Source organism: Gossypium hirsutum, chromosome D13 (assembly GCF_007990345.1).
Source record: "Gossypium hirsutum isolate 1008001.06 chromosome D13, Gossypium_hirsutum_v2.1, whole genome shotgun sequence".
NCBI lineage: Eukaryota > Viridiplantae > Streptophyta > Magnoliopsida > Malvales > Malvaceae > Gossypium > Gossypium hirsutum.
Window position 1 is genome coordinate 40,634,807 of NC_053449.1, and position 13,455 is coordinate 40,648,261.

Consider the following 13,455-nt stretch of genomic DNA (forward strand, 5'->3'; position numbering starts at 1 on the left):
GCATTCAACACCGCTACCAAACATGGGTTGTTCCGTGTTTTTTAACCCGCTAACTGAATGTCAGCCAGGGGTCGTGTATACATCTCGAACACCGGTCGCAAGTACATCATTTAGCGATGTAAATTGTACATATAACTCAATATAAGGTGCTCCACTAGTATGATGAGTTTGCACCATTGCCTCCAAGCTACGAGCACCTTTTATGTCGAACGAGTCATATGTCACCGGATCAACAGAGGAACAGAATCGATATGTAATAGATAGAACTTTCATTGGCATCGTTCCGAAAATTTTACGCCTAATTCTTTTACGAAGGTCTGTCAAATCTATGTTAATCTCTGACAAAAAAACAACACCATTCTCCGTGTGGCAAACCTCACCATCGTAGTAAATAACACCACTAATACGTTCACTCATATTTGAAACTCTAACCTTCTTAGCCTCTCTAAATTGTTTCTGCTATGACTTATGCAATCTCAGAACATTTTTTGCCTCATTTATAGCCTCAGCCTAAACATGCTACTGTAGAAAAAGCGCGTTCAAGTAGGCGCGATTTCACAAATTCTTCTCATAAAGCATCTTGCTAGAAGCGATTTTATACTATTTGCTCAGAAATGCTAAGTCGAAATTATTTTTCCAAGACCTACTGTAGCAAAAGCGCGTCCACGAGGGCGCGATTTCACAAATTCTTCTCAAATAACATGCTGCTTGCAGCGTTGTTTTATACTATTTGCTCAGAAACGTCAACTCAAAATTATTTTCAGGACCTACTATAGCAAAAATGCATCCACGTGGGCGCGACTTCACAAATTCTTCTTATAAAGCATCCTGCTTGAAGCTTTTTTAAAACTATTTGCTCAAAAAGTCAACTCGAAATTATTTCTTCCAAGACCAACTGTAGCAAAAGCGAGTCCACGAGGGCGCGATTTCACAAATTCTTCTCATAAAGTATCCTTCTTGAAGCATTTTTTAAACTTTTTGATCAGAAACGTCAAGTCGAAATTATTTTTCCAGGACCTACTGTAGCAAAAGTGCGTACATGTGGGCGCGACTTCAAAAATCCTTCTGATAAATCATCCTGCTTTGATTTTATCTTAAAAACCCATAAACACGAAACATAATCCATTTTTTAATAAATTTTAATTAATTTAATTATGAAACCCTAAACCCTAAACCCTAATCCCTTATTTGATTACTTTTTTCTCTAAAAACCTTAAAAACCCTAAAAATCCTAAGGTGGGAAACACGGCGAAATCGCGTCCCCAAGGGTGTGCTATTTGCCAGGAAATCGCATCCACGTCAGCGCGCTTTGCTGACGTGGACACAAATCGCGCTTCAGAGGACGCGATTTGTTGCCATGTCAGCAAAGCGCGCTGACATGGACGCGATTTCTTGATATGTCCCCTGACATCGCGCTGACGTGGACGCGATTTAAGAAAAAAGGACCAATTCCGATAAATAATAAAACATCAAACCCATTTTAATAAATTTAAAAAAAATTAATTTTTTTTGGTATTTTGCCCGAGTTTGGCCCTCGTTTGTCTCGGTTTGTATCTTTCTAATGAAAGAGATCGGTTGGCAAACAAAAAAGAATGGAAGTATAGGCTACGCCTTTGACAAAACGTACTGGAGAAGTCATAAAATTCAAAATAAACCAACCAGTGAAGAAGCGCCACGTGTCCAACATACCTGCACTAATACAACGACGAACACAAAACCAACGTTGAATTTCGAAATTAATTTCTTATTACAAAAAAGTCATTTACTAAAATTAGCGCTTTCCCTTCTGTTTTTCTTTCCCAGTCTCCAATTGATCTGCGTCTGTGCGATCCGACTCAACTGGCGATTCTGCAAACTGAAACGGCACAAATTTTGAACTTCTCCTGAGTGGTGGTTCTGAAATTAAGCGGAAATGGGGCCCTTTACGGAGTTTTGGGAGGGTTTCACAGGTTGTTTGGTGGACGGAGATTTGTAAAGGTTTCCTTGTTGCTATTGATTTTTAGGGATATTCTGAACTTAATTTGTTCATTTCCGCTGCTAGAAGTGGAAAGTGAAGGGTTCTGTTGTGGAATTTGAAATTTAGGGTTTCTCTTCTCTTGTGAGCTTTGCCAGTTTGTTGAATTCTTACTGAAAGCTCTAATTTTAAGCTTAAATAATAGGGTTTGGTTACATTGTATGAAGAAATAGGGTTTGTATTGGGCGAGAAATGTTTTATTCACAGTTTATATTGGCGAAGAAAGGTCCACTGGGGACGATATGGATAGCTGCCCATCTGGAGAGGAAACTCCGCAAGAATCAGGTGGCGGATACGGACATCGGTGTTTCTGTTGGTTAGTACCTTTTAAGTCTACTTGTACTTAATCTATCCTTTTCCACTTAATAGAGCAATATCTTAGTCTTCTTAAGGTTAGATTAATATAGACTGTCAGGATATGTTCTTCTTTTATGCTGTATCAGAATTTATTTATGCACTCTTTGGTTATTGCTTGTGCTACATTGAAACTGCAATTTTCCGGTGAGAAAAATATATGATTTTACTTTAATACGAGAAACATATTTACTTCATAATTAGTACTGCTTTTTCAGTCATTGTTTCCTTTTTTTAATCAATTATGATTTTGCATATTTCCGATTTAGTTTTAACTACTTTATGAGGAACTAAATAGCAAGAAGTAGTTAGAATTTCCTTTCTTATTTGTCCTATTAATATGCTCTTTTCTTTTCTTGACATTTGATTTATTAAACCAACCACTGGAATTAATGATGGTCATACATAGTTCTAAGTTTATTAAGTATTTCTATCAGCTTGATGAAATAAAAGTAGTTTCAACTGTTAAACATCCATTAGTAGAAGTGGTATTTATGAATTGAAAATTTTAAATACCAGGTTAGCGTGAAAATCAGCATGCTTGATGAAATGAAACTGTCAATTTGGTAAAACATGGGTTCTCTTGACAATTGTGGAGCAGGGTGGAAATGCCAATACTTTGCTTCTGATATGGGTCTCTGGTTCTTGAAACTGAAAATTTCATGCCCAAATTCCCATTTATTAATAGAAATATTTTTTTAACGTTCGTAGCATTATCCTTTTTGTTCTTAGTTATGCATAAGTTAATCTTTTAGGCCTTTTATGCTTCTTCCTTGTCATGGCCCTTTTGGGCCTATTTTGAGGTGCTTGTTGGCAGTTCTATTGGCCTATTTGGAAACCTTTGGTTCTGTAGGAATAATTTCCATACAGAATATGTTAAATATCCGCGGTGTTGGTAGCATGTTCTTAATATGTGTGGTTTTACTTGGTTACTCGGTGGAGGAATTTTCCTTTGAGCTTCTTCAGCTCTTTTTCTGGTTTTGTTGCTACTGTGGACTAAGCTATACAAGGCTGGTGACAGAGTTATATTGTCACATTCGAATATGTAATTTCCTTCATGTTCGTGAATTTTATTCCTTTTTATATTTAACTTTAACTTTTTCTTTTTTTGTTAATATGGCTTTGAGCAGACTCTATTCTGTTTCCTGACGTACCAATTGCACTCCGATTGTCCAGTCATCTTCTTCTTGGAGTGGTGAGGATATATTCTAGAAAGGTGAATTACCTTTTTGATGATTGCAGTGAAGCCTTGCTTAAGATAAAGCAAGCGTTTCGCTCCACTGCAGTTGATTTACCACCAGAAGAATCGACTGCGCCCTACCATTCAATCACTTTGCCTGAGACTTTTGATCTTGATGATTTTGAGCTGCCTGATAATGAGGTTTTCCACGGGTTAGTTCCTAATTGTTGCCTTTTAGATTGGTTTTCTTGATTTCTGTTGCCTTGGTCAAATGAGATAACACTGAATTCTTTTCATTAGTTATCCACTATGTTACTTGGGCTTCTTTATGAGTACAGATACAGTTATGTGTCTGAAACGGGCATATCCTCACATCCATGTCTTAGACATGACTGTTGGACACGGGTATTTCAAGTAAAATGAAAAGTCCGAGCAACATAGGTTATACATGGAATTACTCAGTGTTGATTAATATGTAGCTTTGTTGGCAGTAACTATGTTGATCATCACATTAGCTCAAGAGAGCAGATTACTCTTCAAGATTCCATGGATGGCATGGTCTACTCCACTTCACAATTTGGATTAGATGGTCAGTACAAGCTCTGGATTGTGATGATCATTGATTTAGCTACGTTTCGATTAGAAAATATGTAAATCTAAAATTCTGTGTTTTATATACTTCCAGAGCGGTTTGGTGATGGGGATACTTCTCAGATTGGTCTCCTTGATGAGGTAATCATGTTATTCTTGTATCACTGACATTTTCTTGAAAATTAATCAGGAATCAGCAGGAGGCAATTTAATGTAGGCCTTAGAAAGTTGAGAAATTATGGTTACATAGCCAGCAAAAGTATCTAATTTTAGGGCTTTAATGGATGAGAAATTGTGATAAGTTTTGATGGTTGATTTAGTGAAGGGTAACTTGGGTGTTTTCTTTTTTGAAGGGTAACTTGGGTTTAGGACCGAAATTTGATAAGGAAATTGGTTAGGATTTTGGTTAATGATTTAGGAATAAGAAGATTAATATCTAGGCTTTGCAGGTGTATATCCTGCATCGAGGGTTGATATTGCCTTATACAATGTACACAAAGACACAATAGCTACTGAAATCGTCACTAACTTTTCTCCATTAAGTAGAAGTTACATCTGTATTTTGGAGTTGAAGGACTCCTGTTTGTTGAAGGAGTGAGACCCAAGATAGGACCTATAACAAATTGAAATGCAACACTCCCTTTGAAACTAAAGAAAGCAGAAATCAATGCATTCGGTAACCTTCTATCGTAAGGAAATAAAAAAGAAAAGGACGTCATTATGCGAATTGAACCTTAATTGAGTGTATTATTTCTTTTTTCTTAATATTACAAGATTTTGGTTTTTCATGATTTATGGCTGATTTTTTCAATTATGCCACTTTTTCTTTAGCCATGCCTTTTCTTTTTGTTGTTTTTGATTTGATGGTGTTGAGGCAGTTGTGCCTAATTGCCTTTCTTTGCCTCACTTGTAAATCTTCTACTGTGTTTCTTTCTGAACTCTTTTGTTTTCTTCTTCTCTAGAGTTAGTTATTTTGAATCTGTTTTGGAATGAAGGGTTATGACAATATTGCATAACAGTAACTACTACTTTAGGGTTTTGGGGCAATGGGTTAGCTAATTTACTTTTTTTTTAGAAGGGAAACCTTGATTGTCTTAATATTGGAAGAAAGAATGGTCTATATGTGCTTAAGGCTTCCCAACCAGGATGGGAATATTTTCTAACTCACAAAGATGTTGAAGGGATACCTACTAAAAATGATGAAAAATGAAACTAACTAGAAGAAAAACCTACTAATTGGCTTTTGAAGTTGAAATGTGCTCACTGGGATCCTTTGGTCAGCAGAACCTTTAAATTGCTGAATGGATGATTTTGTTTATGGTCCTTCAAATTTCATCTAAACCCTGAGTGGAGGGTTTGTATTAAGCTTGTGTTCTCTATTAATTAGCTGACCTTTTTTTTTCTTTTCTATTACTTAGTGTTTTATTCTCTTGCACTAATCATCTACTGAAAATTCTTATCTTGGTTTGATCTTGAGCAGGAGGAACTTGTCCTAGATAGGGTTTCGGTGCCAGGAGATGATGGAACTTCAGTGTAAGCTTGATATATTATATATAAAGACACTATTCTTTCTCCAACCATATTGTATATTAAATGCTCAATAGCCTCATACACTCATTTTTTACTTTTTTCTCCTTCAATCATTATTGGATTAATTGGTCATATGACTCTACTCTTGGGTTGATTTCAACGCTGACAGTTATTAAGCTATTATTAATTTCACTGGTTAATATATGCAACCATTGAAAATTCTGGCTCACCTTACAAATTTGTCGTTATAGTTATGATCATCGGGGGTCAGATGTACCAGAAACAGAAGACCCAAGTAATTTAGAAGCTGTGTCAATCGATTGCATTGGGGATCAGGTTTGTTGTTTATTCAACATTACAGGAATCTTTTTGTCTATCTTGTGACCGCAGTTCATGTTCTAGCCTTTTTATTATCTGAATTCCCTTGATAAATATGTTTTGCTTGCTGTTAGGTTGAAGGTCTAGCTGTAAATTCTGAAATTGGCGAGTATGATCAAGATCCAGGTGCTCCTGGACTAGTGGAAGTGCATAACTTGTCTGGTGTTCATGATCCACTGGCTGGTGGTGATCATGTAGAAGTAGAACCAGAACATCATAATCATATAGAATTGGACAATTCTGAATATGTAGAACATGCTTCTAATAAATCAATGCTTCCCCATGCGGATGACATTCCAGTGGATCAGTCTTTTCAAACTAATATAAATTGTGATGCTATTGTTAGTATACCACAAGGAAATTCTCTCCATGGTGCTGCTTCTGAAGAGTACAAGTCTGCTGATATGACTATCAGAGAACCTGATGGTTTGGATAGAGTGGAAGATGCACATTACAGTGTGATGCACTCAAGAGATAGAACCGATGGTGAATGTGCAGAATCTCCTAGCTGCTCCAATGTCACCTTTGATTTGGAAGACCCTGCTCGAAGAACATGTTCAAGTAGCACCTGTGTGGCCACATCAGGTGGCTATTTGGAGAATTATCAATCATCATACAAGTCAGAATTTGGCAATGATGCTGAAACCACCAATAATTTGGAAGAGTCATATTCACCTTCCAAAGCAACAGCTTCAAATCCTTCGTGTCCTTTTGAATCGCCCAGTAGACCAACAGTTATTGATGGTGAAGTGCAAGCTTGTCAGGAACCGAACAATTTTGAGAATCTTAAAAGACCTGTTATTCATGAAGATGTCTCATCCATGCAAGTTCTTGTATCTGAGAATTTGGTTGCTGCAGAGCAAAACTTGGTCGACCTGTCCAGAAGGGAGGAGGAGTTTGATCCTTCTGGAGCTTGCATTGAGGTGCAAGGTTTGTTTTACTAGTCTTATGCATGTAGCCTTACATAGAATTTTTTTGAAAAATATTATGCATGACAAAATTATTATTATTATTTTTTTATCATCATGATCTCGTGTTGGATTGTATCTTATTAACTATTTTTACAGGTGAAGCCTTCCAAATTCAGATGTCAGAACCTGCTGCATATGATGATCAGTTGGAAAGTTCAAATAATTGTGCTATGTCTGATTTGCCTGCACCTGAAAAGTTACTCTCTGTACCGGAAGGACCTATTGATAAACCAAGTGATTTACTGGGTGAGTGTACTCTAGACAAAGAGGTTCCAGAAGGGAATCATGAAGTTTATGCCGGAAACAAATTCATTTCAGGCAAAAAACGAAGTATAACCGAAAGTACAATAACTGTTGAGAGTATGAACTCAGTTGAATCATTTAGAAGACCTCAATTCAGAACCGCAGAATCGATTCCTGATGATGATGACTTATTGTCTTCTATTTTAGGTAACATCATTTTTACTTTAATGAAGTATTATCTGCCATTCATGAATTTACTAGAATAGCTGGATTGGGATAAATTTATGCACTGAGTTATTGAACTTGTCATCAATTTCATGCAGGTTCCAAATCTTTAATTTTATCAAGTTATATCATTAAATTTCTATTATTGATAAATTAGGTCACATATGCTAACTCTGTTAAGTAATTTTAACAGAAAAAGTTGACTTAGCATGCATATAGGGTCCATTTCAGAAAGGAAAACAAATGTTTTTGTCGGTAAAAAAAGCCACTTATGCATGTTGAGCAAACTTTTTAGGCATTATCCTAATAAGATGTAAAGAAATAAGCCTTGTATGCATGCTGAGTCAGTTTTTCTATTAAAATTATTGAATATAGCAGCCTAAGTGACCCAATTTATTCATAATATAAGTTCAGTGATATATATTGATGAATTTAAAGGTTTGTGACCTAGAATGTCATTATCCATTGGATTGCAAGGTTGTTCTTCATAAAGAATACTTTTACGAATGAACTTAATTTGTAATTGCTTCAGTTGGAAGATCTTCAGTTTTCAAAATGAAAGCAACTCCTGCCCTTGAAGTAGCATCATTGAAACGTGCACGATCCGCACCAAGACGTAGTGCCACCAAGAGAAAAGTGCTTATGGATGATACCATGGTCTTACATGGCGAGTATGTGATTAAGTTTTTTCTTTCACTGGCTAATGTTTTGATGCTTATTCTCTTCTTTAATGTATTTGAAATTTGAAAATTTTCGCTTATTATTGACTGTCAATACGTGTTTTGTTTTTGATGAGTTCACTGTCTTTGATTTTATAAATTAAAAGTTGTCCATGAATTCATGCGTATGGAAATTTCTACTGGTCCATGTTTTCTTTTGTGGTCTTCTCATCCTTTAACCTACATTGAAGTGCCATCGATCTTTGAAGAACTTTATTGCCCTTCTGTTGTCTTCAACTTCTCCAAGAGGGGCTTTTGCTGAGTGGTGTTGAACACTTGATTGCCTACTGATTTTAGAATATAACAATTCATTTGTAGCATGACATATGTGGTTTACATTCCAGTGACTGGCTTAAGATATGACAAGTTCATGTTCCTTACCTGTCAAGTTGGCACATAATGAAATACCCTTGAATGGAAATTTTTCTGATTAATTGAATCTTAGAAGCCTTTTTTTTTCCTTCTTAAACCTGCATTTTGTTTTTCACTCAAGAGTTTTTTTTTGGCCAAAATTTTCAATCTAGTAGTTAAGTACTAATTAATTTGCCTTTTTTTTCCTATCTAGTACAATACGTCAGCAGTTGGTTAATACTGAAGACATACGTCGTATACGTAAGAAAGCGCCTTGCACTCGCCCTGAAATTTCATTGATTCAGAGACAATTCTTGGAAGATGAAATATTTAGTGAACCTATATTTACTGGTGAGATCAAAGTGCTGAAATTTCAGTGCATCTGCATGCTTTTGTTGGGTTCGTGTGTGTGTGTGTGAAGAAACAAAGGTTTCAACTTTTTAATTGATACAATGGGCCTGAAAATTGAATATTGTAGCTTGGCTGTTGTAATGGGCTGAATGGGAGTAGAGGGAGAAATGATGAAATGAATTGCTTCAGGTGAACCCCGCCCAACTTGCTACTTTAAAGGAAATGTTATTGATACAAATGTAAATATATTTCCTGAAGGCCCTGGACAAACTGGATTTGCTTTCATTGAGCGAAGTTATAACTTACTCTAGATGTTTGTCTAATCTTGGGCATCCTCAGGCCCTAATTAGAACAAGCCCCCCTACTTCTACAAGTTTTTATCCTGTTAGTTTGTACACCTTTACCTCATTTCTGTAGACATAAGTGGTATATGTGTGAGTTCAGTTTTGTGGTATTGATGTCATATATATGAATGCATACTCGAGTACTTAAATTGTATAGACTGCAAGATTTATCAGTGATCTATCCTAATGGTTGTGCATGTAATCATGATTTTATTTTTGCTTGATTGAATTCTGCTTCTGATAATCCAGGACTGCCTAATGCATTGGTTTTAACTTTATAAGTTGCTAACTGCTGGTGCACCATTCAGGTGTATCAGGTGACTTGGCATGTTTGCACAGTGGACCCTATGACCTAAGTGGTATCAGGATTTCTGAAGGTGATGAAATTCATGCATCATCTGAAGTAGCTAAGGATTCAGGGTGTTCTCAAAGGCCTAATATTGTCGAAGGCAGCGGCATTGAAGGGAGCTCCATGCCCGTGAATAATGGGAATGACATGCAAGCACAATCTGCTGGAACTCCTATTCAGGCTGATATTCAGCAGGGTCAGTACAGTGATCTGAATGATCAGCAGGACAGAAATGCTGTTGATGATGTACCTGAACTTTTGCGACATGAACCTTTGGATGGGATCATGGGAATGGATATTGAAAGAGATAATGTTGCGGTTGCTAATGCAGCTACGTGCTCTGTTCTGAACGAGTCCGAAATATCATCCCCTTCTAATCTAGTTACTGGAGATACTGGTAAGATGACAGCTGTGGAGACAACTAACAGCATAGATGGTTTTATCTTAAACAATGCAACATGTATTCCTCCTGATCAAAAAATGAATACTCAACCTGGGGAGGATGCTTCAGAATTGGATTTGAGAAATGAAAATAGGACCAATCTTACTGAAGTTCTAGAACATAATGTTCAGAGTATTAATGCAGCTGAAATAGAGTCAAAATTGTTGGAAGAAAGTAAAACTGGATTTGAGGTCAATATAGCAAACAGCTGTGTACCTATTGAGAATAGAACAGATTCTTTTTCAACCATACAAACTGGTGAATTTGCGAATGGTGCTCAAAATGGATGTGAAACTGGATATGATAAAGTTGGTGTAGTAGATGAGGCTCAGGTTGAGGGTGCACTCTCGGATCATGATGATAAGGACCCAATCTGTAAGGGTAGTGAAGAATGTAAAATGGATTCTACATACTCTGAAAAGGTTGTTCTGGTTCTGGAAAATGCTTCATTAAATGATGGTGAAACTCCAGCCTTTCAGGAAGTTAATGCAGTCAGTAAAGAAAGGACCTCTCTTGTGGATAATCAAGCTGTAAGTTCTTTACCACATGTAGCATGTTTGTGTTGATCTAAAAATATTCAAGTGCTCTTAACTTCTCCCTAACCGCTTGCAATTTATAGCCTTGTATGAATTAAAATTATGCTCTAGCAGCAAAAAGTAAAAATTAATTAGGATAGTGTATATGCATGCATCGACATTGGGCTTTTCCGATACTTTAATTATTTTCTTAAATATATTTTGATTACTGTTTAAAATTTAACTTTGTTCAATTCTAGAAAGCATGGTGGATGTTTTAAAGTTCAGAAAACTATTCTGTTCCTCAACATGCATATCAATGTCTAGTCAATGTGCTATTTTTTCTTTAATTTATTTAGTATGAAAATTTTTTTGGCATTAGTCTTTCTTATTTTGTTTGAAGGCTTGAAGAATCCCCTAAATGACTATTTTGGCTGTTTGAGGTGCAGGAATATGAGGATGTAGCAGTTGCTAATGATACAGGTTTCATCTTATTGCCTTATATTTTGCTTTTACGTTTTGGTCTTGAATGGTATTTTTTGAATTTATTGTTTTTTGATTTTTTCAAGGAAATTACTTGGGAGTGCTTTTTTTCTGAATTAATAATTTTGCTTGTGAAAGTTGTAGGCCGGGTGGACCATTATTAGGTTCACTAGGAGCTATGGTCTCCTAAAAGATTCCCCAAACGAAAATGTTAATATTTTCTTAAAAGTAAATCTTTTCTATTATATTTATGTGAGTTTTTCAAGGAAATGACTTGAGAGTTTTTGGCTGAATGAATTATACTTTAGACATAAAATTTTCATTTTAGTTGAAAAAGTTGTAGGCTGGGAGGGTGGACTTTGTTAGGATCACATGGACTCTCCTAAAAGGTTTCCCCCAAAAAGAAAATGTTAATGTTTTCTTAAATTCTACCTCTTTACTTCTAATTACATATTATCCTCCCCCCCACCCACCCACCCACCCACCCACCCACCCACTCAAACTTGATCGATCCTGACTCTCTATTGGTTGATATTTTTTTTCTTTATCTTTCCTTTCAGAATTTCTGAATGTAGATGATGATGAGCTATGTGAGGATGATGATGATGATGGCATGCCATGTGATGAAAGCCGTCTTCTTGAAAATAGTGGATGGTCCTCTCGCACAAGGTCTCTAGGCTCCCAATAGTTGATTATTTTAGTTGTTTACTTTTCTCATAATTTCATCATTAATTAGCATTACTTGTAAAAATAATCTATTGTACCTGAATAACTGGAATGTGGTTAGTTCACATCTTCATGGTTGCTAATACCCCTTCTTTCAGGGCTGTTGCCAAATATCTCCAGAATTTACTCGAGGATGAAGCTGTAAATGGACGTAAGGTACTTTCCATGGACAGTCTTTTGGCTCGTAAAACACGTAAAGAAGCATCGAGGATGTTTTTTGAAACACTGGTATGTCTACTTTAACTTGTCTTGTAGTAACTAACTTTTAAAGAGCTTAGCATTATCATCCACAGAATATTTGCAAGTAAGATACTTTAGCGTATAAAACTTGGCATGCAAATTTTGTCAAAAACTTCATTTCTCTTTTCTTTTCCTTTTCTATTCTGAAATTGCTTTTCTTTTTTTGAAAAAATAAAACTTCTGCGCAAGGTACTAATGCACAACTTACCGTAGCAAGTCTGTATTCAAATACACAACTTCTGCACAACTACTAATACAAAATAATGTTCTCGTTCAAACACAAATGCCACTTTTGGAGACCTTTTAACAGATGCAAATGAAAGATATTCATGAAACAGGATGATCAATATCAAGGATAAAACATTGAATTATTAAAAAAGAACTGCAACACCAACATGCAAGTAGAAATAGCACTCTGATGAATACGGTCATATATAATCTTGATGCTGTCCGTTGCTTCCGAGTGTTAATTTCCGGAATCTGCAGGTACTGAAGACAAGAGATTACATCCATGTAGAACAGGTGAAACCCTTCGACAACATCTGTATAAAGGCTGGAGCAAAACTCATGAAATCAGATTTCTGAACTGATCTCCCTTCCAAAGGAAAGAGCAAATACGGTGAAAAGTGCCTTCTTGTAGTTGTAGTTCTGATGCGCAGGCCACACCAGGTAATTATTTTGTTTCAAAATGGTATTTGTTTTTCAAATTTTATTTTAAAAAAGAAGATAGTTGTTGTCTAGGTCTTCTCATGTAATTGGGTAGCCTTAACAGTGGGATGGAACTGCACATCATGTTGATTGTTACGACAAATGTAGCAGGATAATAATTGTTTGTGTAAAATATATCAATTTACAATTGAAGATGCTAATTTGTTTATTTGTTTTGACTGCTATTATTTAGCCATTCCTTGAGATTCATAATAATTTAGTCTTGGTTGAGAGCTAATTAATTTTGTATTTGTGGATTGTAATCTAAAACTAAATTGACAAAATTGTAAATTGATAATGTATAATTTCAAGTTAAAATTATAAGTTTTTAGAATCTGGACTAAATTGACAATGTGCAATTAGTTAGTTGAATTTTTTAGAGTTAGAAATAAATTGATGGAATATGCATGGTGTTAAAAAGGCAAATTTGAGGTTATCATGTAACGATCATTGATTGGGTATAATTGCTTTGAAGGAATTAACTCAAAGTATCATCAAGTAAGTATAAGTGGTTAAGTTAGGTTGTAAACTATACACTAATCTTATTTTCTAAACTAGTTTTCAACTAATTACAAGCAATATCACTAGGGAAATTCGCAGGGACCTTGCTCCCTTTTGAGTCATATGGTTAACTGTTGTGTTAATTTTTTCTAAAATATTATAATTTAATACAAAATTCTGGCTTTGCTTTTGATATCATTCTTTTCTATTTTTAAATATTACTAGGATTTTTCTTAAACA

The 13,455-nt window shown here is 35.6% G+C and overlaps 1 protein-coding gene across 3 annotated transcripts; it reads left to right on the forward strand.

Moving 5' to 3' along the window:
* The first annotated feature begins 1,633 nt into the window (after window positions 1-1,633).
* On the forward strand, window positions 1,634-12,883 carry LOC107919977 (sister chromatid cohesion 1 protein 4). 3 transcript variants are annotated; one of them, XR_005923287.1, is made up of 16 exons: window positions 1,634-2,330; window positions 3,499-3,760; window positions 4,040-4,137; window positions 4,234-4,280; window positions 5,620-5,672; window positions 5,921-6,005; window positions 6,122-6,977; window positions 7,115-7,468; window positions 8,019-8,157; window positions 8,771-8,907; window positions 9,560-10,572; window positions 11,007-11,040; window positions 11,601-11,709; window positions 11,865-11,994; window positions 12,493-12,675; window positions 12,748-12,883. XR_005923287.1 is itself a non-coding variant. In XM_016849438.2 (15 exons), exons 1-15 carry the CDS (start codon window positions 2,207-2,209, stop codon window positions 12,589-12,591), a joined length of 3,540 nt encoding a protein of 1,179 aa, XP_016704927.2. In that variant the 5' UTR covers window positions 1,634-2,206; the 3' UTR covers window positions 12,592-12,883. The 3 variants fall into 3 exon arrangements, 2 of the variants coding, with proteins under 2 accessions (XP_016704927.2, XP_016704928.2); XM_016849438.2 differs by having other exon boundaries at window positions 12,493-12,883; XM_016849439.2 differs by having other exon boundaries at window positions 1,727-2,330; window positions 5,623-5,672; window positions 12,493-12,883.
* Window positions 12,884-13,455: the final 572 nt, after the last annotated feature.

What these genes read in the sequence shown, in the direction of transcription:
- LOC107919977 (XM_016849438.2), top strand. Translation starts at nt 2,207, where the DNA reads ATGTTTTATTCACAGTTTATATTGGCGAAGAAAGGTCCACTGGGGACG. An exon ending in GGAGATGATGGAACTTCAGT is followed by an intron (nt 5,673 to 5,920) that starts GTAAGCTTGATA and finishes TTGTCGTTATAG; the next exon opens with TTATGATCATCGGGGGTCAG. An exon ending in AGCTTGCATTGAGGTGCAAG is followed by an intron (nt 6,978 to 7,114) that starts GTTTGTTTTACT and finishes CTATTTTTACAG; the next exon opens with GTGAAGCCTTCCAAATTCAG.